Below are 25553 nucleotides of genomic sequence, written 5' to 3' on the forward strand. Positions count from 1 at the left end.
TCATGCACGTAAGGACCTTCCGCAGGGCCGGCTGTATAGCAAGAGCTCAACAAGGGTCAGCTACTGCTATCCCCCCGTGCTCCCATGTGCTGCTTCCTCCAGGAAGCACTCTGTTCCCTCTGGCTCACAGTGGCCTCTCCCTACCTGGGATCCCACTGACCAATGACTTCATGAGCCTGAGCCCCCTCTGGCTGCCCTGGGCAGTGCTGTCCTTAACTTCTTGGCGGGATCGAAGGTTCCGGGACGGTGGGGAGGGTAGTGAATGTATCTGCCACAGCCTGGCAATGCTTCAGAGCACAGTGGGAGCCCCCAGACCCCCCCATAGACAGTAAGAAGGTGAACGGATGATTTCGAACAGGACCGCCAGACCAGCTGGAGTGGGGGAAACACGTCCCAGGGCCGGACGACATAGGCTTTTTGACCCTCCTGCTTGACTGGATCTGGCCAAGTTTTCCCGGTGACCCTGCCGAGCCGTGGAAGAATTCGGGCTCTGTGTTGGAGCCCTGAGTGCAAAGGTGCCCGTGCCGTTTGCTGCTGTGCGACCTTGGGCTTGATCTCTCTGAGCCTCACTTTCTCACCTTTCCAGTAGAGATGATACCACCCACTCACTTGGCCGACTTGTAAGAACACAAGGAGCTAGGAAACAACGTTCTGCACACAGCGGGCCCTGCACAAAATTGGATGCCCTTCCCTGGAGAAGAGCCCAGGGGCATCTTCCTGCCTGCTAAAGAGGGCTGCAATGGGACTGAGGGGAGGGAGACTAATCTTCTTAAAAGCCACGGTCTCAGAATTGCAGGGGGTCCGTTTGCAGGCTGGTGTCCACTGAGCTCCCTGTGCCCAGCTCCGCACCGGGGAATTATAAAGCATTCAACTGGTCCTAACTTGCAAAGAGCTTGCAGTTTTGTTGGGAGGCAAAGACGCTCCCGAGAGAAGTGTTAATAAACACAGAATGTGGGAATGTGTATGCACTTGTGTGGGGTCCAGGCTTCACTCCCAGGAACTTGCTGTGGGGATGTGAGGCCTGGGGTGGTCAGGGAAGGCTTCCCGGAGGAAGCAAGAGTTTGCGCCAAAGCTCAAGCATCTGAGCGAGTATTGCCCCCTCTGGCCCTTCCCATGGCTTCTTGTCTTTCCCAGGTCGGTACCTGAGGGCACAGAGATGTTCGAGGTCTACGGGACCCCCGGTGTGGACGTCTACATCTCTCCTAGTGTGGAGAGGGGCCGGGAGCGTGCAGACGCCAGACGGTGGCACGTTGATACGGGGTTGGAGATCATCGTGGTCATGAACTCGCCCAGCAATGACCTCAATGACAGCCATGTGAGCAGGTCCCTGGGCTGGGGTGGGGGTGGGGCGCTGAGCTAGCTCCAGAAGGGCCAGCACCCTCTGCTTACCCAGATGCCAGGGTAGCATGATGGGTAAGCACCCGGCCCTGGAACCAGGCAGCTCTGCGACTTACAGACATAAGCTATGTGTCTCCTGGCAAGTCACATCAGCCCTCTGGGACTCGGTTTCCCCATCTGTAAAATGGGAATGATCACCGCACCTTCCTCCTGGTGTTGGTCTGGGGCAGAACACGAGCCAATGTTGGTTTCCTTTCTTGTTTCCCGAGACCCCTGTGAGGGGAGATGTCCCAGCTTTTCTGGGTCGGGCCTCAGTTTCCCTACCTGCAGGCTGAGGGCTGAGTAGGTGATCTCTGTCACTCTGGATGAAGGAAGAGAGAGCAGAGATGGGAGGAGGATGCTGGCGCCTGGGGAGACCCCCTTCTCCAGGGTGCCTCATCTTTCCTAATCCATTCTTTTCCTGACTCCATTCCCTTTCTCAGAGACACGTAACCTCCCTTCGTCTCCTCTCGGCTCATTTAGCCACCAACGGCGAGTTTAACAAGCCCTGACTGTAGGCAGTGCTCTGGCTGGGGCAGGGGGCATTTACAAGATGCGAGAGGGACGCCTGGGAGGCTCAGCTGGTTAAGCGTCTGACTCTTGATTTCGGCTCAGGTCACGATCTCCCGATATGTGAGTCCGAGCCCTACTTCGGGCTCCCGACTAGCAGTGGGGAGCCTGCTTAGGATTCTCTCTCTCTGTGTCCCTCCTCCCCTCGCTCTCACTCTCTCTCTAAAATAAATAAACTTTAAAAAAATGAATAAAAGATGGGAGAAATGGGATGGCCCTTGAGCTTGGCACAGCTGATGCCCCCATAAAGGGGTGACGGGAGACAGGTCTTGTGGCACGAGAGTGGCAGGTTCCCACCCCATGTCAGGAGCAGTGTTTCAGGAAAGGATCCTTTTAAGACCATTGACCATACGCCACATACTGGGCACCATGACCTCATCCAGCCCTCACGACAGCTCGGAGAGGCGGGGTCTGATCCCCGTTTCACAGGTGGGGCCACCAAGGTTCAGAGTAACTCTGTCCGGGCCACATAGCCCATCAGTAAGAGAGCGAGTATTCGACACAGACCTGCCAGCAATTTCCCTTCATCACCCCCACGTCTTTTCCCATTTGTGTATCGGAGACGAGCCTCTCCGCTGAGCGCTGTGACGCAGGTGGACAGGACTCAAGGAACTCATTTTTCAGACGAGGAAACTGAGAACGAGGCGCGGCTTACCTGAAGGCGCCTGATCTAGTGAGGAACAGAGTTGGTGAGGGTCAGGACAGAGGCCCTGGGGCAGGGCCAGAGGACCAGCCAGCCTGAGAGGGCGCCTAAGAGGGGCTGAGCTGGGGGGCTGTGTAGATGCAAAGGACAAGAGGGATCGAGGAGGGTCGGAGCGTCCTGTCCTTCCCCTTCCCGCACCTTTGGCCTGGAGCCGGGTAATTGTATGGCTGAGGCCAGCATCGTTGCTCTGGCTTGACACATGGGGTCAGCAATTGCAGGATTTAGGGGCTCCCAGCACTGAGGGGTGAATGGCTTCTATAAGAGGCTGAACCTTCTGGCTGAGCTGAGGGACCCACATCAGGAGGAACGTGCAAGTGGAGGACTGTGGGTGGAAGGGGCTTTGATTCATGGGCCTTGAACTGTGTTACCCTCAGCCATTGTCAGCCTGGCCTTTTAGCTACTGGGCCCTTGCTGCAGGCCAAGCGCTGTGCTGAGCACATCACACGCCTTCCTTCCTTGATGGTCACACCCTGCAATCAACCCTTTGGGGTGGGAACTATCATTATCCCCACTTGACAGCAGGGGACATTGAGGCCTGAGGACAAGTGGCTCTTCCGGGGATACTCACAAGTGGTGCTTCAGAATCTGAGCCCAGAGCCCTGCACCATCTCACACAATGCCACCTGCCCGCTATTAACAATAGCTGGCATTTCTTGGGCACTACCTACGGGGCGAGTCTTGTACGTGTATTGTTTCTGAGTGGCACTACGATCATCTATGGTAGGGACCCGTATGGCCACTGTTCTGCAGATGAAGAAACGAGACAGCTCAGAAAGGTGAAAGGCCTTGGCCAAGGTCACCGAACCCAGAGGGGCTGGGCTCAAGTCCAAGGCTGTCTGAATCCCACAGATAAGAGAGGATCCATAAACCCTGCCCAGTCAGACCTCCTCATTTTGCACATGGCAAGACATAGATCCAAAGGGGAGGAGGGGCCTGCCAAAAATCACACGGTAGTCATTGGTAGCACCGGGACCCAGGTCTCCAGGGACTCCCTCACAGATGATTCCCATTTTACAGATGGGCCAACCAAGGCATGGAAGAATAAGTGGCACAGAGAAGGCTAAAGGAAGAGCTGGGTTGGTGAACGCAACTTCAGGGCACAGAGGTTCCCGAGACTCCCTCTCTTCTTTGCTAGGTTCCCCAAGACCTGTCCTTTGGGGTGGGGGCTGTTGGCTTCAGCTGGCTTGACTCCGGGCCCATTTCTCTACAGGTTCAGATTTCCTACCACTCCAGCCACGAACCCCTTCCCCTGGCCTATGCGGTGCTCTACCTCACCTGTGTTGGTAAGTTGGGGGGAATGCTGGGGCCTCGGCCGAGAGTGAGAATGATTGGGAATGACATTGAGCGAGAGTCTTTTTATAAAAATCAACTCATTTTCTTTTAAAAATTAAGGGGCGCCTGGGTGGCTCAGTCGGTTGAGCGGCCAGCTTCAGCTCAGGTCATGATCTCGCAGTCTGTGAGTTCGAGCCCTGCGACGGGCTCTGTGCTGACGGCTCAGAGACTGGAGCCTGTTTCGGATTCTGTGTCTCCCTCTCTCTGACCCTCCTCCGTTCATGCTCTGTCTCTCTCTGTCTCAAAAAATAAATAAAAACGTTAAAAAATAAATAAAAAATAAATAAAAATTAAAACACGACAGGTACATTTAGAAAACTCAAATGGTACAAAAGAGTATATATTGAAAAGTAAACCTCCTTCCCTCCAACCTAAGGCTTCTAATTCCCAAGCCTAGCATCCCTCCAGAGATCTGCTGTGCTCATACAAATGGACGCACACATATCTGTATATTCCCCTTTTTGTAAGCAAAGGGAGGCATACTGTGGATATGGAACTGGACTTTGCTTTTTCCACCTTAAATTTTTTTGTGCTGATTATCCACAGATTGATATATAAATTCCATACAAGAGAAGTCATTTTGATGAATGCGTCAAAGGCTCTAGAGGCAAAGATGAGTAACGTGAATGAATAGATGGGGAATTTCAACAGAGAGAGAAAAACTATAAAAAGGAGTCAAATGGAAATGCTAGAACTAAAAATCATGGTAACAGAGATTAAAAAATTGTTTTTGGTGAGTTCGTTGGTAGACCTGACACAGCCGAAGAGAGAATCAGTGAACTTGAAGATAGGGCAACAAAAATTACTTAAACTGAAACAAAAAGGGAGGGGAAAGAAGAGTATAACAAAACATTAGAACAGATGTAAGAGCTCTGGAACAGTATCAAACAATCTAAACTCAATTATGTGCCCATTAAAATTCCAACATGACTTTTTTTTTAATGTTTATTTCTGAGAGAGAGAGAGAGAGAGAGAGAGAGAGAGAGAGAGAGAGAATGAATGAATGAGCAGGGAAAGGGCAGAGAGAGGGGGAGACACAGAATCGGAAGCAGGCTCCAGGCTCTGAGCTGTCAGCACAGAGCCCGATGCGGGGCTCGAACCCACGAACCTCGAGGTCATGACCTGAGCCAAAGTTGGACGCTTAACCAACTGAGCCACCCAGGTGCCCCCCAAATTCCAACATGACTTTTTTATAGATCTTCATAGAGCTGATCCTAAAAGGCATATGAACGAGCAAAGGGCAAGAGTGGCCAAGACATTTTTGAGAAAGAACAAGGTGGAGGTATTCGTGGTACCAGATATCAGGACTTTGTTCAAGCCATAGTACTTGAGGCAGTATGAAATTGATGCAGGGTTAAATGCAAACCAGTGGGACAGAGGAGCACTTGGACACAGAGCCGTGTTCAGATGGTGACCACATGTGAATAAAAAGGACATGAAGCCCTACTTCACACCATACTCAAAAATAAATTTCAGATGGAATGAAAATCCTAAAATGAAAATCAAAATTGTAAAGCTTTTAGAAGAGAATATCTTTCCAACCTCAGGGTAGGAGAGATGTTTTTTTAACAAGCAAAACAAAGGCACAGACCATAAGGGAGAAGATTGATACATTAGACTCTATTAAAATTGAAAACTTGTATGTAACAGAGGACAAGTAAAAAGTCAAACTATGGTGGCGCCTGGCTGGCTCAGTCCGTAGAGAATGAGACTCTTGATCTTGGGGTCATGAGTTCAAGCCCCACATTGGGCTTAAATTTACTTAAAAAAAAGAAAAAAAGAAAAAGAAATCAAACTCTGGACCAAGAGAAGAAATTTGCAAAGCATATGGCTGATTCAGTGCATATAGATTACGGAGAACTCCAATCCCTAAGAAAAAGAAAGACAACCTAATGGAAACAGGCAAAAAAAATATGAACAAGCAATTCGCAGAAGAGAAAGCCTCAGTGATCAGAACCCAGATGGAAAGATGCTTAACTCAGTGTTGCCAAGGATATGGAACCAGGGAGCTCCTTGACGGTGGGTGGGAGTTGGCGCGGGTCCAAGTCCCTGCAGAGCACTTTGCAAGAAAGTTGAAAATGCTCGGTCTGCAGGAGGCGCTGTTAGAAGCAGAATGTGCCTTGTAAATTTGGGGGGTTTATGCTGGGACTAGGGCTTGTCAATTTTGGTAGAGGCTGCCAAGCTGCTCTCCAAACAGACCATCTCACCTCACACAGCTGCCAACAGCATGTGAGATTGCCTTCGCCAACACTGCATTGTCAGCCTTTTCCATTTTGCCCGGGCTGAGAACTTAGTTACCCTGTTTGGCTTTAGTTTGCCTTCCTTTAGTTAGGACTGAGGTTGGGTATCTCCCTGCCTCTCCCTCCCCAAACCCACACCCTTATCCCCTGGAAAATATACATGCACAAAAGTGCATAAAGCTCTGTGTGTGTGGGGGGGGGGGGGTGGATGCACGTGCACGTGTGCACGTGTGTAGCTGGCGAATAATTACAGAGCAAACACTTGAACAACCATCACCCTGGTCAAGAACTAGAACATGAGTGGCACCCCGAAGTCCCCAAATCTGATTATAACTCCCTCCTTCCCCTGGAGCTAACCACTATCTTGTGATAAGTATTTCCATGTTTTTCTTTACGGTTTTCTCACTTGGATATGTATATATAAGGAATATAGTCTATTTTTGCCTCTTTGAGCTTTCCGTGGATGGAACCATATTGAACATATTCTTTGGGGTTGGGCTTCTTTCGCCTCCACTCTGTTTATGAGATTCACCCACCTGTTGCATGGTGGGTGGGTATCTTTTTGCATATTTAAAACTCGTTTCGAGTTTTCCTTCTCTCTCTTTCTCTCCTTCGAATGCCCCATTTGTGCTGTAAGATCTCCCTGCTTTCTAGGGAGAAACATTGAGAATGTGGGATGGGGGCTGGGATTGGGGAGTATAAGATAAAGCTGATGTTCAGAGAGGCCACAGAGCCAGTAGGTGCCAGAGCCTGGATTCACATCTTCATCGTCTAACACCAACGACCAGGCTCACTGCCCCATCCCCAGCTTCACAGAGACCAAGAATGTCCAGGAGAACCTGGGCTCAGTATAGGGTGGGCCCCAGACAGTGAGGGCTGTATGGATGCAGAAGAGGGAGGAGTCGGGGAAGGCTTCCTGGAGGGGGGGCACCCTTTGACCTGGCCCTTTCCTCTTACCCTCCTTCTTCCCCAAGGCCTCGTTCCCCAGCTCAAGGAAAGGGACTTCAGATGCTTCTACCTCTGGACAGTGTCTTCTTAGAAATGACTTTCTTTGCCCAGTTCTAGATGGGTCCTGAGATTGAGGCTGAGAAACAGAGGCCACAGACCTGTGCTGGACTCCTGGGCACCCCCTAGTAACTTAATCTCCGCCCTCCCCTTGCAGACATCGCTCTGGATTGTGACCTGAACTGTGAGGGCAGACAGAACAGGAGCTTCGTGGACAAGGTAGGGCATCTCGATCTGGGCCCAGAAAGGGGCCTGGAGTTTGGAGTTGACCTAGGTTGGGTTAAGAGGGGCGAGGTCATGACAGGTATCCCCCTTGCCTCCCTGCTGCTGCTGAGGTCACGGGAGCCAAATGGGAGCCAGGCATGACTGGGGATCTTTTTTTACCAGGAGAACAAAAACGTTACCGAGAAGTATCAAGTTATATAGATGCCCAGGCCTGGGCTGGGCCTCGCTTTGTGGCAAAAAGTCCTTTGGGAATTTCAATCCAGGTCAGGGGTCAGCAAACTTTTTCTGCAACATGAGATAGTAAATATTTTAGGCATTGCAAAGGGTCTCTGTTGCAACTATTCGGTTCTGTCATTGTAGTGTCAAAGACCTATAGTTAACATAGAACAAAGGGATGTGACTGTTCCAATAAAGCTTTATTTGCAAAAACAGGCAGTGGGCCAGCTGGGACCCACAGGCCATGGCGTGCCAACCTTCTGATCTAGGTGAGAAGGGAACTCTGCCAAGAATGAAACTGTTCAAGGACTTGGGTCTGGACTGTGGTGGCACTCAATGCCTTGGGAGGTCAAAGCAGGAGGTCCAGGTGGACCGTAAATGCAAGAGGGAGGGCATTCCAGGTGGAGGGAATAGTGGAAGCCAAGGCCTGGAGCCAGGAATGGATCTGTAATCAGGAGGTTGCCTGTTGAGGAAGGGGACGTTGGCTGGGGACACATCACAGTTGGCCATGAAAGACCACTGCGTGGTTTGGACTTGGGGGTGTGGGCAGTAGGGAGCCATTGCCACATCAGGTGCAGGAAGCGCTTCAGTGAGAGTGGACCTACCCTCACAGGGAGGGTGAAGAGGAAGAGGTGGGGTTAGGAGTTGCGGGGTGGGGGCTCAGGTCTGGTCTGAGCCCCATCAGCAGCTATGCTTTGCTATGGACAGCGGCAGTGGGTCTGGGGGCCCAGTGGCTATGGAGCCATCTTGCTGGTGAACTGTGACAAGGACGATGCGAACTGTTATGACCAGGACAACTGTGACCAGCACGTGCACTGCCTGCAAGGTGAGGGGGAGCCCAGGGTCACCGCTCTGCCTCCCCGCCGGGATTCCCGCCTGTGGCAGGTCCGAAGCTTCCCGACCCCCAAGGCCGGCCTCCCTGCCGGGCGTCTATCCCTGGCCTGCATTTTAGGACGTCCCGAGTTCCAAGTCTGTCCCACGCTGCGTGCCACAGCCCCGTGAGGAAGGCCTCGGTGGTTGCCTGGGGTGCGGGCCAGGCGCCTTACACATGGGTGCACACAGCCTCTCTGAAAGTGGACGCATCTGTCCCTCGTTTCAGAGAGGGGAGCGCTGAGGCTCAGGGAGGGAGGGGCCTGTCCGTGCCAGCAGGGAGTGACGGGCTGGGGCACTGAGGCCAGAACCCTCCCCTGCACCCGGCCAGGTGGCCTGCCTGCCCCACACCTTCTCACCTGTCACGTGCCAGGCACTGGGCTGGCCCCTCTGCACTTTCTAGAGTTCTGGGCTGGTGAGGAAACGGAGGCGTCTTCATGGTTTCCAGTGTTTTCGCAGGGTGGGCGGAGCTGGGGCTCGGACACCCGGGTCCTGGCACCCTCTGCCCTTAGGGGGCGCGGTGGGCAGGAGGAGAAGACAGAGTGTCACAGGCCCCCTGAGCTGCCGCTCCTGTCTGGCTCCACAGACCTGGAAGACATGTCAATCATGGTCCTGCGGACCCAAGGCCCCACCGCCCTCTTTGACGACCACAGACTTATCCTCCACACCTCCAGCTATGATGCCAAGTGGGCCCGGGTCTTCCACACCTGCGGTGAGTTCATGCCCATCCCCCACACCCCCACTGCTGGGGAGGGGGGCCTCAGTTTCCCCACCTTGGGCTGGAGGGCAGCCCCTGCTCTGGCTTCCAGCCTGCCTTGGGGGTCAGATGAAGCACAGTCAGGTGTGGGAACTTCAAAGCAGGTCCGCTGGGGTCCCCAGTGAACTGTGGCCCAAGGCCATTTGATTGGATGGATCAATTTAAAAAATGTATTTCAAGCACGTTCAGAAATTTTTATTACCCAAACTTTCAAACATACACAAAAGTAGAGAGAATAGTAATGGACCCCCACAGGCCAACCACTCAGATTCGACAATTACCGCTGTCTTGCCTCTCTCGCTCCGTTGATCCTGTTTGCTCAAGTGTTTTGTTTTATTTTATTACTTTTCATGTATATTCATTTTTTGAGAGATAGAGACAGAACGTGAATGGGGAGGGGCAGAGAGAGAGGGAGACACAGAATCAGAAGCAGGCTCCAGGCTCTGAGTTGTTAGCACAGAGCCCAGTGCAGGGCTCGAACCCGTGAACTGTGAGATCATGAGCTGAGCTGAAGTCGGATGCTTAACCGACTGAGCCACCCAGGTGCCCCAATGTTTGTTTTATTTTTGAGAGAGAGAGAGAGAGACAGAGTGTGAGCAGGGGAGGGGCGGAGAGAGAGGGAGACGCAGAATCCAAAGCAGGCTTCAGGCTCTGAGCTGTCAGCATGGAGCCTGAGGCGGGGCTCGAACCCATGAACTGTGAGATCGTGACCTGAGCCGAAGTTAACTGACTGAGCCTCCCAAGCATCCCTATTTGTTTATTTGAGAGAGAGAGAGAGAGAGAGAGAAAGAGAATGAGCAGGGGAGAGGGGCAGAGGGGGAGAGAGAGAGAGAGAGACAGAGTGTGAGCGGGGGAGGAGCAGAGAGAGAGAGAGGGAGACACAGAATCTGAAACGGGCTCCAGGCTCCGAGCTGTCAGCGCAGAGCCCGATGCGGGGCTCGAACTCACGGACCGTGAGATCGTGACCTGAGCCGAAGTCAGACGCTCAACCGACTGAGCCACCCAGGTGCCCCTGCTGAAGTATTTTAAAGCCACTCCTAGACACTATGGCTAGTGCCCCTGCATAATTCAGTGTGCATCTCCCCAAAAAATGACTTTCCAAAAGTGCCCCCCAAAAAATGACTTTCTTCACACAGCCACGATGCTCTTATCACCCGTACGAGCAAGGACATAAAATATCTTTTAAAGATACACACGCATGCAAGTAATAAAATGCTCATTGTTAACAAGATCAAACACTATAGAAGTGTATGTGGCTAAAAAAATGAGAGTTCCCTGGGGCGCCTGGGTGACTCAGTAGGTTGAGCTCCCGTCCGACTTCGGCTCAGGTTATGATCTCACTGTTTGTGAGTTCGAGCCCCGCGGCAGGCTCTGTGCGGACAGCTCGGAGCCTGGATCCTGCTTTGGATTCTGTGTCTCCCTCTCTCTCTGCCCCTCCCCCCCCTCTCAAAAATAAATATTAAAATTTCTTATTTTTTTTTCAACTTTTTTTTTTTTTTTTTTTTTGGGGACAGAGAGAGACAGAGCATGAACGGGGGAGGGGCAGAGAGAGAGGGAGACACAGAATCGGAAACAGGCTCCAGGCTCCGAGCCATCAGCCCAGAGCCTGACGCGGGGCTCGAACTCACGGACCGCGAGATCGTGACCTGGCTGAAGTCAGACGCTTAACCGACTGCGCCACCCAGGCGCCCCTAAAATTTTTTAAATAAAAATGAGAGTTCCCTATCCTCACCCCTAAACCTGACTCTTAACACGTGTTCATCGTTAACGATTCGCTCTGTGTTCTTCGTCACTTGTCTCTGTGCGTGGCGTGCACGTCTTCAGCTTCCCCAGTGGTTTCTCCCACGGAATCCTATACCCGACACCCCTTTCTGTATTTATCCGGCTCCTCCTCGATCTTGTCCACAGCTGCGTGGTATTCCAAAGCGTGGATGTGCTATAACACATCCAGTGCCCTGAACATCCCGTTGTTCTGATTTTGCAACAGTACAGGCGCCTCGAGGGCACGGGCCTTGCTCCCGGTTTGCTCCTGAGTCTAGAACCATGCCCTGTCGGTGCCGAGGAGGTGCCCTGTAAATATTAGTTCAATGACCGGATAAAGAACCAGCGGACGCCCTTGTACGTGTATTTGTACGTATAGATTTCCGTCAACTCCTGGCCACGGGGTTGCTCGCTTAGGAGTAGACGGGACTTTGTGAGAGGTTGCCAGATCGTCCTGCGGAAGGTCTGAACAGCCATCTCAGAAAGGAACGGCCTCTCCCCGGGCTGTGCCCACACTGGGTATCGAGCTCCTGTCGCTCCTTTGCCGGCGGGAGGGCAGAGGTGGGGGCTGCGGTCTGGCTTGAGGCTCTTTGGGGAGGTTGGCGCGGCGGCTTCTTCTTGCGCCCCTGGTGCTCTGCGGGCCCACCTGGGAGTCACGGCCATCCCTTCCGTCCCCGCCCAGGTCCCGAGGACTCGTGCGAGGCCTACAGGCACGTGCTGGGCCAGAACAAGGTGTCGTACGAGGTGCCCCGCTTCCACGGTGACGAGGAGCGCTTCTTCGTGGAGGGGCTCTCCTTCCCTGACGCCAGCTTCACGGGGCTCGTGTCCTTCCACGTCACCCTGCTGGACGACTCCAACGAGGTAGGGGTGGCCAAGGAGGAGTGGGGGGGGACAGGGCTCCGTCCTGGGGGGGAAGGGCTCCGCTGGCATGAAGGGTCCCAGACCTCTCCACCACCCCGCGGTGCCTCTCTAGAAACTAAGAGGTGCCAGTGGCTTGCCCAGGGTCCACGTGGTCCTTGACTCAGCCGGGCCTCTGGATTCCAAGGCCGGTGCTCTTCCCCTTCTGCTCCTCCCCCTCTGCAGGATTTCTCCGAGTCCCCGATCTTCACTGACACCGTGGTGTTCCGTGTGGCGCCCTGGATTATGACGCCCAGCACCCTGCCGCCCCTGGAGGTATACGTGTGCCGGTGAGTGTGTGTGTGTGTGTGTGTGTGTGTGTGGGGTGGGGCAGCAGGTGTCCTTCTGACCCCGGAGGCCCCTCTGGTCTCCAGACCTGGCTGTGTCCTGAGCCCCTCTCCCTGGGCTTGTCTGCAGCGTGGGGAACAACACGTGTTTTGTGGACGCCGTGGCGGAGCTGGCCAGGAAGGCTGGCTGCAAGCTGACCATCTGCCCGCAGAACGAGAACCGCAATGACCGCTGGATCCAGGTACCATGGACAGCGTCTTGGAGGTTGAGGCTGGCGTATCCCGAGCGGGGGTGGGAGGAGGTCACTTACGAATTCTTAGAAGGACCTGGGGGCTGTGAGTGTCCTCCCCAGGGCGCTCCTTTTTCTCCTTCTAGACCTAGAGCTCTCTCCTTCTCTCCAGAACTTTCCGGAGACCCAGGCACACCCTGACACTAGATTGAACTCCCATTCGCCCATAGGATGTGGGCTAGGCACGGGGCTGGCCCTGAAGGGGATGGCGGGGGTGTGGGACACACTCCCTGCCCTCAGCAGCCTGGTCCTGTGGTTCCCCACGGGAGGCAGCTCTGTCCCCCTAGGGACATTTGGCAGCATCTGGGCAAATGTGGGGCTGTCACACCCAGGGTGGAGGTGCTACTGTCTTCTAGTGGGTGGAGCTCAGAGATGCTGCTAAGCATCCTGCAGGGAATACACAAGAAAGAATGATCCGGCCTTGAGTGTCAGTTGTGCTGCGGCTGAGAAGCCCTGATGTGGTGAATTATTGCAACAAAGCCCCCGCTCCCGTAGCTGAAGGTGCAGCGGGGATGGGGGTGGGGTGGGGGGCGGGGCAGGGTTGGCCAAGTGCCAGAGGGTTTGGGGGATGATGGCATCACCTCTGTCTGGGGGATGGATAAAGACCTCCCGGAGGAGGGACACCTGGGCGGGACTGGATGGGCAATGAGTGCTGCCGTTTATCAAGCGCTTATGGGGGGGTCATGCGTGGTATCCTTTTCACCTTCTTGATACCTCCCTGCTGTCACCCACCTGAGGAGCCCTCGGGGGGCAAATGCCCAGAGCCACAGAGCTGGTAAGGGCCATGCCGGGGTTCCGCGATGCTGGTCCTCTGCAAGGACCAGCATGTGCAAGGGCCCAGAGAGGGGAGGCACGAGAAAGAATGTCTGGCACTCTTGTGGGCCAGGGCCAAGGTTCTGTGAAGGGAGGCGCTGAAGCGGGAGACCCTGAATGCCAAGCTCAGAAGCTTTCGTGGCTGGAGGGTCCTCCAGTGAGGTGGAAGCTCGGGGCAGGAGTCTGGAGCAAGATGGGCTGGGTTTGGAGCCCGGCTGTGCCACTGACTAGCTGTGTGCCCTTGGACAATAATTAGACCTCTCTGGTCCTCGCTTTCCTCATCTGTCACATGGGTAACAATAGTGCCTCTGTGCAGGTGTATGATGAGGATTCCTGGAATTAATATTTATAAGGAGCTTAGAGCAGGGCCAGGTACGTACCAGTGAGCTTCTCATCGGATATAGAGTTCATCGGTGCTGAGCCACCTCTGCCTCCAGGACCAGAGGGCTTAGGATTGAACTGGGTTGAATGTTGAGCGATCTGAGAAGGAGGCAGATCTCTACCTCCTTGGGTCCCCTCAGCCTTGTCCAGCTGCCAGCCCTTCCTTCACGACTACATGTGGAGGCCAGAGGTGCTGGCTGATGTCCAGTGACTTATTTGTCCAAGTCGGGCCACCCTGAGCTCCTCTCTGTGTCCACTCTGCCCCGATCTGGCACAGGGACACCCCCAGGGTCACATCCACCTTCTCATTCATTCCCTCCTGTCTTGCTGTGTGACCGGAGCAAAAGCGTGCCCTCTCTGAGCCTCCAGCCCCTCCTCCAGCCAGCAGGCATCATACACCCCTACCCTCCTCACCCCGAAGGGCAAGGCAGGCCTGAGACGAAGGACCCGCACGAACAGTCTTCTCCAAGGTTCTCGGTGCCAAACGAGCGCGGATTGTCCACACGATGTCTCTCTTGTTCGCAGGACGAGATGGAACTGGGCTATGTTGAGGCGCCACACAAGACCTTCCCGGTGGTCTTTGACTCCCCCAGGAATGGAGAACTACAGGACTTCCCTTACAAAAGGATCCTGGTGAGTGTCCAGGCCGCAGGCTGCTGCCCGGCTCTGAGGGCCGAGGGACATTACCCAAGAGCCACACTGGGGTGTAGGGCATAGGGTCTAGGGGGCTGCACTGGGAACCACGTTCTTTAGGGACAGGAGTGACCAGAAAAAAATACGAGAGATGCCCAGTTACATTTGAATTTCAGATAAGCAACGAGTAACCTTTTGTACCAAGCATCGCACGGGACCTAGTTATACTAAAAGTGTATTTGTTTATCGGAAATTCAAATGTAACTGGGCATCCCGTATTTTTATTTCTTAAATCCGGCGGCCCTAGGTAAGGGAGCGGGGGGCGGGCAGTGCCGTTGTTAAGAACACAGGCTCTACAATCAGAACAACCCGGCTCGGTTACTCATATGCATGTGACTTTTCATGAGTCACCTCCCCGCGCTGAGTCTCAGTTTCTTCATCAGCAAAAATGATCTTATAGCCCTGGCCTCACAGGTTTCCCAACATAGGACCCTGCGCGTGTGTGAAATATTGAACAGCTCAGGGGGCGCCTGGGTGGCTCCGTCGGTTGAGCGTCCGACTTCGGCCCAGGTCATGATCTCGCAGTTCGTGAGTTCAAGCCCCGTGTCGGGCTCCGTGCTGACAGCTCAGAGCCTGGAGCCTGCTTCCGATTCTGTGTCTCCCTCTCCCTCTGTCCCTCCCCAGCTCATGCTCTGTCTCTCTAGCTCTCAAAAATAAATAAAAACATTAAAAAAATATATTGAATAGGTCAGACTGAGTCTTAGACTCAGTATTTCCATCTGAAGAACGGGCAGCCACTTCCTGCCCCATCCTCAAGGAGCTCAGAGCCCAGCAAGGTGGTTCAAGCTCTTTCTGGTGACCCCCACCGCTGGCCTGACTCCGTTCCCCTCGCCAGGGTCCAGATTTCGGCTATGTGACACGGGAACCACAAGACAGCTCTGTGAGTGGCCTGGACTCCTTCGGGAACCTGGAGGTCAGCCCCCCAGTGGTGGCCAATGGGAAAGAGTACCCCCTGGGGCGGATCCTCATCGGGGGCAACCTGCCTGGGTGAGAGAGGAGCAGGGAGAGGTGTTCCTGGGGTGGAGGGCGGCGACGGTGGCTGGGGTGGTGAGGGACCATTCTGTTCCTGGGAAAGAACCAGAATGGAAAGATAAAATTCTAGTTCTACATGTGGGGATGGTGGTACAGCAGGCTGTTCACCAGACACTGTCCACGCTTCACCCTGGGGAGTTTGAAAAGGCCAAACTGGGCGTAGACCGAAGAGACCATTCAGTCCAGCCTTTTCATTTCATGAGTGAGCCCAGAGAGGGTGAATGACCTGGTACAGGCCACACAGAATGCACAGTTAGGACGTAACTTAGGTCTTCTGATTCTGAAAATAGACGATACTGCTAATACAATCTATTAATTAATAGTTATGGAAGAAGAAGCCTCAAGTCTCAACAGTCCTGGGGAAATTCTATTTCAAGAGCTTGTTCATACTATGATGTAAATGACTACTATCAGTTATTTTCCTGAGAACAGGAGAAGGAAGGAATAGGACATGGAAAACGAGATGTCCAAAAAAAAAAAAAAGCAAGAAAAGAAAAGAAAACGAGATGTCATACCACACACACACACACACACACACACACACACAGAATAACAGATTATTTGTTGTTCCACATGTGACAGAGATACGGATGTGAAAGAAAAGGAATGATGTGGTAATGGTTATTGGCTGTGGCATTGACCAAGACATCGGGCCAACCAAATTCAACGAAGCAGTTAGGACAGACTTGAGGTCAAATAACAGGTGAAGCAAGAGGCTTTGGAGGGGACTAACTGTCCTCAGCACGGGATCCCACGGAAAGAGGAAGTTTGGGCCATGCCAGTAGATACTTCTGCAGAAGGACAAACGAAGAACGGGGTTTACGTTCGCGAGCATAAGAGGCCGGGGCTGTGAGGCCTCTTGGGGTGACCTTGTCCACCTCTCTTCCCACTGATGTGCAGGAAGGTGAGGCCCCAGCAAGAGAGACCCAAGTTAAACTCAAAGAAGAGCCGCCTGGCCAGAGGGCACGGGGTAGGGTTGAGTATCAGGCTCTTGGAGAACGTGAGCGTGGGTCTGAGGGCGGCTCGGAGCATGTGCCTGGATGGCAAGACCTGGTGGGTCACCCACTGGGTGACTGGGACCGAGCTGTCCTGCCCCTGCACAAGAGCTCACCCCGAGCAGAATTGAAAGAATACGTGCTTGTTGTCTTTCCTGCTTACAAAACGGTGCGTGTCTTTTTGTTTAAAACAACAATCAGACCTTGCGGGCCACCTGGGTGGCTCAGTTGGCTAAACGTCCGGCTCTTGGCTCCGGCTCAGGTCATGATCATACGGTTCATGAGTTCGAGCCCCCGCGTCGGGCTCTGTGTCGGCAGCGTGGTCTGCTCGGGACTCTCTCTCTCTCTCTCCGCCCCTCCCCTGCACTCTCTCTCTCTCTCTCTCTCAGAATAAATACAATTTTAAAAGCTCAGATATTGCAGAAACCTTGAACTCTTTCATTCCATTTCTGCATAGACTTTTTAAAGTGAAACAACTCTTTTTAACCCCTCGGGCCGCAGGTCCAGTGGCCGCCGGGTCACGCAGGTGGTGCGGGACTTCCTCCACGCGCAGAGGGTGCAGCCCCCAGTGGAGCTCTTTGTGGACTGGTTGGCCGTGGGCCACGTGGATGAGTTTCTGAGCTTTGTCCCTGCCCCCGACGGGAAGGTAAGGAGCGGGGTTACCGGCCTGTCCCCGGGTGTCTGAGTCAAAGGATGAGCTCCAGGAGGCCAGGGGAGCTCAGGCGCGTCTGCCCTCTCCACACAGGGCTTCCGGATGCTCCTGGCCAGTCCTGGCGCCTGCTTCAAGCTCTTCCAGGAGAAGCAGAAGTGGGGCCACGGCAGGGCCCTCCTGTTCAAAGGGGTTGTCGGTAAGCACCAGGGCCGTGTCCCTCAGCCCAGCCTTCCTGCCCCCTCACCTAAAGCAGGACACGTCATCGGGCTTGAGAGAGGGATGGAAAATTCTAGAGCAGGGCCGTCCCCTAAACCTGGGTGCGCCTTGCCCCACCAGCCCCCACTGCCCGGGGCTGGGGCGGAGATGTGGCCAGCTTCGTGGGTGCGTGACCAGTGTCACCGGACAGGGCCCTCCCCGCAGAAGGTTTAATGCTCTGCTCTCACTCTCTTGAAATTCTTAATAATCTGTGCCTTGTGTGTGAATCCTCCTGCTGCCTCCCAGGGATGAGATCCCTCTGTACCCACCCTCGCTCCCCGGAGCCCCGGCCTACCGGGCCTCCCCCTCCCTGCCCCTGCCCACTGATGGCTGCAGCAGGAGCCCGGGAGTGGGCAGGCCTGGATGCACACACCCCTTGGCATCTGGGAGGGGGGTGCTGGCATTAACTGTCCCTGTCCTGAAGTAGCAGTGCCACAGGGGATGTGGTGGGCAGCTTGGAAGGGTGAGCCTCCTGTCCACCACGCAGAGGCTGCCCTGGCCCTTGGAGAGCACCTGTTGGCCATGGCTCGGGATGTTGGGCCTGTGGGAAGGGAAGCTGTCTGGCTCCGTCTGTGGCTCACGGGCTGGGATGTGTGGCAGCACGTGTGAAGTTCCAGGTGGGGCTCCCAGTGCTGCCGCGAGGGTCCGTGCCCACCACGCGGGCGTCCCATAGCCGAGGGAGCGCCACATCCGATAGCAAGTAAAAAACCGACACGCGGGGCGCCTGGGTGGCTCAGTCGGTTAAGCGTCCGACTTCGGCTCAGGTCACGATCTCGCGGTTCGTGGGTTCGAGCCCCGCGACGGGCTCTGTGCTGACAGCTCGGAGCCTGGAGCCCGCTTCGGATTCTGTGTCTCCCTCTCTGCTCCTCCCCTGCTCATATTCTGTCTCTCTCTCAAAAGTAAATAAAGATAAAAACAAAACAATAACAAAAAAAAAAAAAAAACACCCCACCTGCTAGGGCAGGAGGGAGACCGCGGAGGAAAGCCAAAGTTATATTTTAGTACTTTTGGTGATACTTTTTTTCCTCTGCTCTTTGAGCAAAGGGCCCCGCATTTGCATTTTGCTTAGAAGGAGCTCTGGGAGAGCTTGCTGGCGTGGGCCACAGTGGATGGGTAAGCTTGTTGGCTCAAATTCCTTTCCCCACCAAGACCACGTGGCTCCTAGAGGGGCCTTCCTCTCTGACAGGGTCCCTGGGGGTCTCGGGGCAAAAACCTTTGGCTGGGGGGCAGGGGTGGATCATAGATTTTCTTGGCCTCGTAGGTGGTAAATGATATCCTGGGCCAAACCTACCTCCAAGAGAAAAGCTTCTGCAGAACTCAGAAGCGCTCAGGTAGAACTTTCCAGTCCCTTTCTTTGCATTTTAAGATCCTCATCCCCTTCCCGCCACCACCCCGGAGCCCCAGCCGTGAGACGAAAGAAATAGTCTTCCCCGCCCCGTTGTTCCCACAGGGACCATGGTTAATGCCTCTGAGCCCAAACCTTAAAAAGCCTCAAATCCAGGTGTTATGTACCAGGTGGAGGCAAGACCACGTTTATCTTTCCTGGAAGGACCACACTGACCGTGAACGAGACCCAGGAACGGGCCGAGCGGTTACTCCAGCCGCCCAGCTAGGAAGGAGACGGCAGCCGTTCACAGCCGTCAGGCCACCCGCAGCCACCGTGCTGCCCCATCCTGTGGAGCAGTGGCCGTGGAGGCCCAGCACAGCTCGTCAGTCACCCCCCCGTGTGCCACGCCCCAGGCCACGCTCCATGCCCTTTCCCCTGCTGACCTCACAGATTACTGTCCCCTCCCGCTACATACCCAAGAACATGGGGAAGTCGGGGAAGTCACTGGCCCAGGGGGCTCAGCAAGAACGCGACGGAGCTGGGACCGGACCCCAGCTGGCTGACCCCAAGCTGGGCCTCCAGGAAGCCCCTTTGCCAGGCGGTCGCCTTGTGGAGGGCAGGGACAGGGTCCAGTGGTGTCCATCGGGGCTGGCACTGATGGGCAGGTGGGTGACCGGCCCCGCTACCGCCCCTTGGCGAAAGGAGTCGCCACCCAGTGCCCTGGAGCAGGTGGGCATTTCCAGTAAAAGTCATCACCACTTCCCGTGCCCTCAAAGAAAGGTCTAAAGTGCACGGTGCTGTGGTCGCCTGTCCCTCCCACCCCTCCCACGCCCAGGCTCGCTCAGTGGCCAGGCTGAGCTCTGCTGGGTGGTGCCTACCCAGTGTCCAGAAAGACCAGAGAGCTGGTCTCACAAGACCAGTAGCTGTGAACTTGGCCTCTGCCCGGCCGCCTCCCAGAGCAGGTGACCCTCACCGCTGGCACTGTTCCTGCCCGTCGTCTAGTGTCGGTCTCTCCCTCACAGGTGACAAGCAGATCAACACCGTCTCCATCAACCAGGTCCTCTCCAATGCAAACCTCATCAGCTACAACAAGTTTGTGCAGGTACAGGGCCAAGGGCTGTGAGCGGAAGGTGGGTGTGGCTGGGGACAGCAACGGGGACAGAGTCTGAGGCTCGGGGTCTGTGAAAGCCCAGGCTGGAACTGGCCCAGACAGAGGGGCTCCAGTCCCTCCTCTGCCCCTGGAGAAATGAAGGGTAAGCTGTGTGCATGTGGGAAGGACGTGCATTCAGGCAGAGGGAACAGCCCACACGATGGCCTTGAGGTAGAATGCAGGGGCATGGACTGTCTGGGGACAAGCCAGGCGGTTGTGGAGTGAGGGGAGGCTGGGTCATCAAGTGATGGAGGGGACCACAAGGACTTTGGCTATGGCTCAGAGATATGAGGCCGCCAGGGGATTTGGGCAGAGGAGGGACCCGATCTGATTTATGCTTTGAAAGAATCTCTCCGCTGCTGTGTTGACAATATAGCAATATTTCATAGCAGGGGTGGGTGGGGTGACATCAGATCCCGGCAGGAAATGCTTCAAGCTGGATAACAGTGGAACAGCTTTACCAAGGGAATATTTACAAAGGCACAGGCAGGATTGGAGGAAGTCAGTAAGGGACTGTGCAGTGTCCCCAGGCTAAGGGGAGGGGAGCTGTGGTGACACCTAGACCTGAAGGAATTAGTTGGGGGGGGGTACTGGAACTGGGATGGGATGGGTCACCATGAAAAGAGGGCTGTGAGACAGGAGCTGTGACCATCCTGGCCAGCCTGCAGTGACCTGGCAGTGAGGTAGGTGCAGGAGCAAATATCCCAACTGCACTCTATCACCCCCACCTCCTGTCAGTGCCCCATTGGCCGAATCCGACCAGAAGCCAGAGGGCATGGGAGCCCCTGATTGCCAAGGACCAGCCTCCCAAGGCACAGAGCAGGGGAGAAGGGTACGTAGGGGTTCCGGAAGGACAAACAGAATACCCACACACTCTCTTCTAAGAAGCAAATGCCAAGACGGGGTTCAACATGCAGAGATCCTTTTAGGGACAGTGCCTGTCCCCGAGAAAGAGGAAGGGAGCTGGAGGGACCTGGGAGAGCAGACCCTGAGTGTGGGGGGGGGGGCGGGGGGAGGAAGGCTGAGGGGGACATCCTGTACTGCCGTGCAGTCTCAGACAAGTTTAGCAAAGCCGTGGAGGTTTCCCCAAGCTGCTGTTGGCCAGCAGAGGAGTCCCCTGTCTCCCAGAAATAGTTTGCCTTAGTGTCCTTGTTGTACTCGCCATTGGCTGTTAGCAACTGGAGGGAGGTGTGGCCTCGGGCGGGAACAAAGGAAGGGTTTCAGAGGGGCAGCAAGGCCCTTGGTCAAGTCTACTAACGCAGCTGGAGGTCATTATGATGGTTGCCACGCGGCCCCAAAGCAGATGCAGCAAGGAGACCAATTAGGAAGCCAGGCAGTGGTTGGGGTGGCTGTCACCAGGTGGATGCAGTGGAGGGGATGTGAAGAGGTCACAGTGGGGACAGATTCTAGAGGTGGAGCCCGTGGCACCTGTTGAAGATGGGTGTGAACGGAGGGGAAAGGAGTCACTGGCACGACAGCATGGCTTCTGGCACAAGCAGCTGGCTGCAATGACAGAGCTGAAGGACCCGGGGGGGGGGGGCGGCGCCTGGAGGGGGGAGTAGAAATGAAGAGTTTGTCTTTGGACGCGTTCTATCTGATGTGCCAATTAGACATCCAGGCGAAGATGCCAAGTGGTGGTTGTATGTGTAAATCTGAGTTCTGGAAAGAGAACTCTAGAGAGCTCTAGAGAGTGGCTGGGACACAGACATTTGGGAGTTGTCTGTGTCTAGATGGTATTTTCAAGCATGAGGTTGAAGGAGAGCCCCTAAAGCATGAAAGATCTAGAGAAGGGAAGAGGGCCAAAGATGGAACGCTCTGGAAAACTCTGGAGCTGGCCCAGCAAGTCGGCTGGGCCTGTGAGGGGTGGGACCCAAGGACAGGTACGTTTTGTGTGGAGAGCTGGTCTACGGGCAACTGGGAAGCCTGTCTCCTTAACCAGACATGACCTCTTGGGTTCCCCCCGACGCACGCTGGCAAGGTCTCTCCAACTCTACCCACCCCCCTTAGAGCTGCATCGACTGGAACCGGGAGGTACTCAAGCGGGAGCTGGGCCTGACCGAGCAGGACATCATCGACATCCCTCAGCTTTTCAAGACTGAGAGGAGAAAGGCAGTGGCCTTCTTCCCTGACTTGGTGAGGCCCCTGTTCATGACTTAAATCTGTTTCATCAGATTAGGCTCCACGCTTCTGCTCCCCAGAGGGGCAAGACATTTGGTTGCTGCCGTGTTTGGGATTACGGTGACTGATGGGGGTGGCAGAGAGAATCAGGGGTCCCATGATGGGCCCCAGGAGGGCTCTAGTTGGCTGACTGTCCTGGCCACTATGGAATGTTCACTGGCGAAGCCCTTTGTTCAGGGGCCATCAGGGAAGGGCCCTTCACTTCCCCCAGGGACCTACATGATATTTGTGGAGTGAACCAATGATCGCATGAGGTCGTGTGTGCCCCGCAGTGCAGGTCAGCTGAAAGCTCAGATGTCCCTTGTGTTCTCTCTCTGAGCCCGCAGCTGTACCCCCATCCCCCATATATTTAGGGTACACTGTTAGAGACACAGAAACGATTAAGTCTGCTTGCTGCTTTCAAGGAGGGAGTCTGATCTAGTGAGAGAGAAACTCTCTCCACCTCTCTTAGGGCATATCCCAATGATGTCTTTTGTATAATAAAACCAAGTGGCAGTTGAGAGGTGGGACAAAGCACTTCCAGCCTGAGAGGTAGGACTGGCAATCCAAGAAGGCTTCGTGGAAGCCGTGGTCTTCCGTTGAGTCCTGAGGGCTTTGCCTCTGGACTAGGTAGACTGCTGGGGCCCCACCCCATGTGTCCTGATTGAGCAGGTCCGAGGCAGGGCCTGAGACACTGCTGCTCCTCTAACCAGCACCCAGGTGGCGCTCAGGCTGCTCTCCGGGGACCACACTTTGAGTAGCGTGGCTGTAGATGATCCAGCTCCCCTCCCCTCCTGTCACTCCCCTCCTCCAGCCTCCACCCACCTCCACACCCCCCCCCCCCCACAGAGGAACTCAGCTCGCCCATCATCAGGGCCTCGCTGGGGTCCTGTCCACACCACCCTTGCTTCATCTCCCCCATCTCCCTTCCCCTTTCTGGCTGACCTTTCGCCCTCCTCGATTTCCCAATTTGCAAAACTCAGTTTTCCCTCCTTTCATGTTTAAGGCAGGCTTGCAATTATGCAAGTGCCTCTGGTGCTTGCAAGACACGGGGCCACGGGAGCCGGCTTCGGCCAGAGCAGGAGGTCTAATGCAAGGATGCCATGAAAGCTGAGGGCAGGGATGGCTGCAGTGGCGCCTTCAGGAGGGCCTGGGACCATCTCTCATCTCTGCGTCTCCATCATCCGCTCCCTCCCCCTTCCCTTGCCCCAGCTTGGCTTCCTTTGCTTCTCTGTTCCTGGGGAGGAATATAAACATACACAGAGATACAGAGGTAGGCAGAGATCTACCCAGCCGGCCCACTCGGGTCATCTTCAAACACGAGAGAGAGAGAGAATCTGATTGGTCCAGCGTGGGTCAGATGTCTGCCCTGGTCCAATCAGCTCCAACGTAGGAAGCTGGGCTTCTGCGGTACAAACATGGCCGCGGCCACGATCCACCAGTGAAGAGGGCGGTCGCTGGGGAAATAAGCTGTCCCTGGGAGCTCAGCGGTTGCTCCCTTGGCAATGCACAGCTGGCCAGAGTTCTCCCCCACCGCGGTGCCTCTCCCCTGCGTGCAAGAGTGAGGAGCTGTTTCCAGGGTCGCCTGGAAGACAGACGCAGGTCCGGCCAGGTATGGTGCAGGTGTTGACATGGAGCCGATGAGGAAGTGTCGCCCCTGACCCGGGACCCCTATTCTTCGCAGGTGAACATGTTGGTGCTGGGGAAGCACCTGGGCATCCCCAAGCCCTTTGGGCCCATCATCAACGGCCGCTGCTGCCTGGAGGAGAAGGTGCGGTCCCTGCTGGAGCCGTTGGGCCTCCACTGCACCTTCATCGACGACTTCACCCCGTACCACATGCTGCACGGGGAGGTGCACTGCGGCACCAACGTGCGCCGGCAGCCCTTCTCCTTCAAGTGGTGGAACATGGTGCCCTGAGCCCATCCCCCCCCCATTGTCGTCTCCCCCTGGGGTGGGACATCGGGGGGCCCTGAACAATAAGCGCCAAGAGACCCCAAGGTTCCAGATAGCACGCCGAGGGTGACTGTCTCTCTTGGAAGCCTTTTCCCTGGAAGTGTTGCAACCCATTTGGTTTTCAGGCTTGATTCTTGTTGGCCTCTCAAGAAGAAAGTCCTCATTTCTTGAAAGCCTCTCATGTGGATCAACAAGACCCATGGGGACTCCTCCAAACTTACCCCTTCTCACCCCCAAATCCTCTGTTTGAGATCTCATGCACTTTGGGGTCTAGAAACATCCATGCATCTCATCTGCCATCTTGGCCTGCGTGTCCTAATGGAGGAAGGACCCACACTTCTGCTTTGGTGTGATTGCCTCTCACCCTGCAGGGGAGCAGCCCTAACGTTAGATCCCTCCACGCAGGAGAGAGTCTACCCATAGCTTCCCCCAGAGGGAAGGAGGTGGGGCATTTGGATCAAGGTGGGATCATCCGTCTACCTGCCAAGCTTCTGACCAGATGTTGAACTCTACACCCCACGCAGTGCCCAGCATGAGCTTTCACATAGTTGGTCCTTTCCAGATGTGTCTTGAAGGAATGAATGTTGGCCCTTAGCCTTATCATTGCCCCATCATCTGAATCCAGAAATCTGGCTTTGTGCAAAAACCTCCTGGAATTTCTTGGAGGTGATAGTATGAGTTGGGGGCACTTGGCTGGCTCAGTCGGTGGAGTGTGCCGGGGTTGTGGGTTTGAGCCCCACATAGGGTGTAAAGATTACTTAGAAATACATTTTAAAAGAGAAAGTATGTTGGGAATTCCCGGAGATGGGGAAGCCTGCACGTGCAAGGGTGAGACATGTCCTCCACGGTGCATAGGCTGCTTCCTTGGCCCTGCACCTTGTTCTGCAGGAGGGGAGCCCCTGGTAGAATAGGTCCTAGGCTTTCTGTTGCCCTCTGGCCAACGTTTCCATGTCCTGCTGTGCCTCAGGAGAGGGAGCCCAAAGGGGCAGATCCACTAACATAGCTCACAGCGGGACACTCTGGGAATGAACGGCTCTGAGTGCGAGGGGAGGGGCGAGAGGTGGGAGGTTTTCTCCAGATGTGTGCCAGTTACGCATGTGTCCCATATGGGCCCAGCTGGGTTTCTACCAGTGGCTAATAAATCTGCAGCAACACGAATGGTTTGAGTCCAATTTGGGTCCTTCTTTGGGATTAGAACCTGTCGGTAAGAACAGAGAAGTTGCTTGCAGCCGAAGCGTTTGCTTGCCTGGCCCCTGCAGAATTTGGGGCTGCCAGGCCCAAAGTTTGGTAAGTCGGTGAGTTTGCTCCGTCTTGGCCACAGGATGAGTTAGGGCTGCCACGGGCAGTGATCCAGCCACATACATGCAAGCCCAGGGGTCAAGTGCTAGGCTGCCGGGGCCAAGCGAGTGCGGCAGGGCAAGGGTCTGGGCTGTGGCCGGAAGGTTGCGTTGTGAGTGTGGCAATGGGGGAAGCCGAGGTGTGTGCCCTTACCAGAGCGTCCTTCCTGCCCCACAAAAGGCCAGGTGGACTTGTTCTGGAGCCCCAGGAAATCACTCCCTCTGCTCAGCACCCTTCCAACCGCACCCCCCCCCCAAGGTGCAGAACAGAAACACA

At 55.0% G+C, this 25553-nt stretch overlaps 1 protein-coding gene across 1 annotated transcript in view; it reads left to right on the forward strand.

The window, feature by feature from the left end:
- The window catches only part of PADI3 (peptidyl arginine deiminase 3), a 31651-nt gene extending 6572 nt beyond the window's left edge, over positions 1-25079 (forward strand). The window contains exons 2-16 of the mRNA XM_042996654.1: positions 1135-1315; positions 3861-3933; positions 7385-7446; positions 8377-8494; positions 9125-9250; positions 11739-11917; positions 12140-12243; positions 12371-12482; positions 14250-14357; positions 15253-15404; positions 16946-17090; positions 17190-17292; positions 19701-19780; positions 21836-21961; positions 23670-25079. Of these exons, the coding sequence (XP_042852588.1) occupies positions 1135-1315; positions 3861-3933; positions 7385-7446; positions 8377-8494; positions 9125-9250; positions 11739-11917; positions 12140-12243; positions 12371-12482; positions 14250-14357; positions 15253-15404; positions 16946-17090; positions 17190-17292; positions 19701-19780; positions 21836-21961; positions 23670-23903 (1903 nt within the window). The 3' untranslated portion in view covers positions 23904-25079. The remainder of the gene's footprint in view (positions 1-1134; positions 1316-3860; positions 3934-7384; positions 7447-8376; positions 8495-9124; positions 9251-11738; positions 11918-12139; positions 12244-12370; positions 12483-14249; positions 14358-15252; positions 15405-16945; positions 17091-17189; positions 17293-19700; positions 19781-21835; positions 21962-23669) is intronic.
- Positions 25080-25553: the final 474 nt, after the last annotated feature.

The sequence above is a fragment of the Panthera tigris genome, chromosome C1 (assembly GCF_018350195.1).
Source record: "Panthera tigris isolate Pti1 chromosome C1, P.tigris_Pti1_mat1.1, whole genome shotgun sequence".
NCBI classification, from domain to species: domain Eukaryota; kingdom Metazoa; phylum Chordata; class Mammalia; order Carnivora; family Felidae; genus Panthera; species Panthera tigris.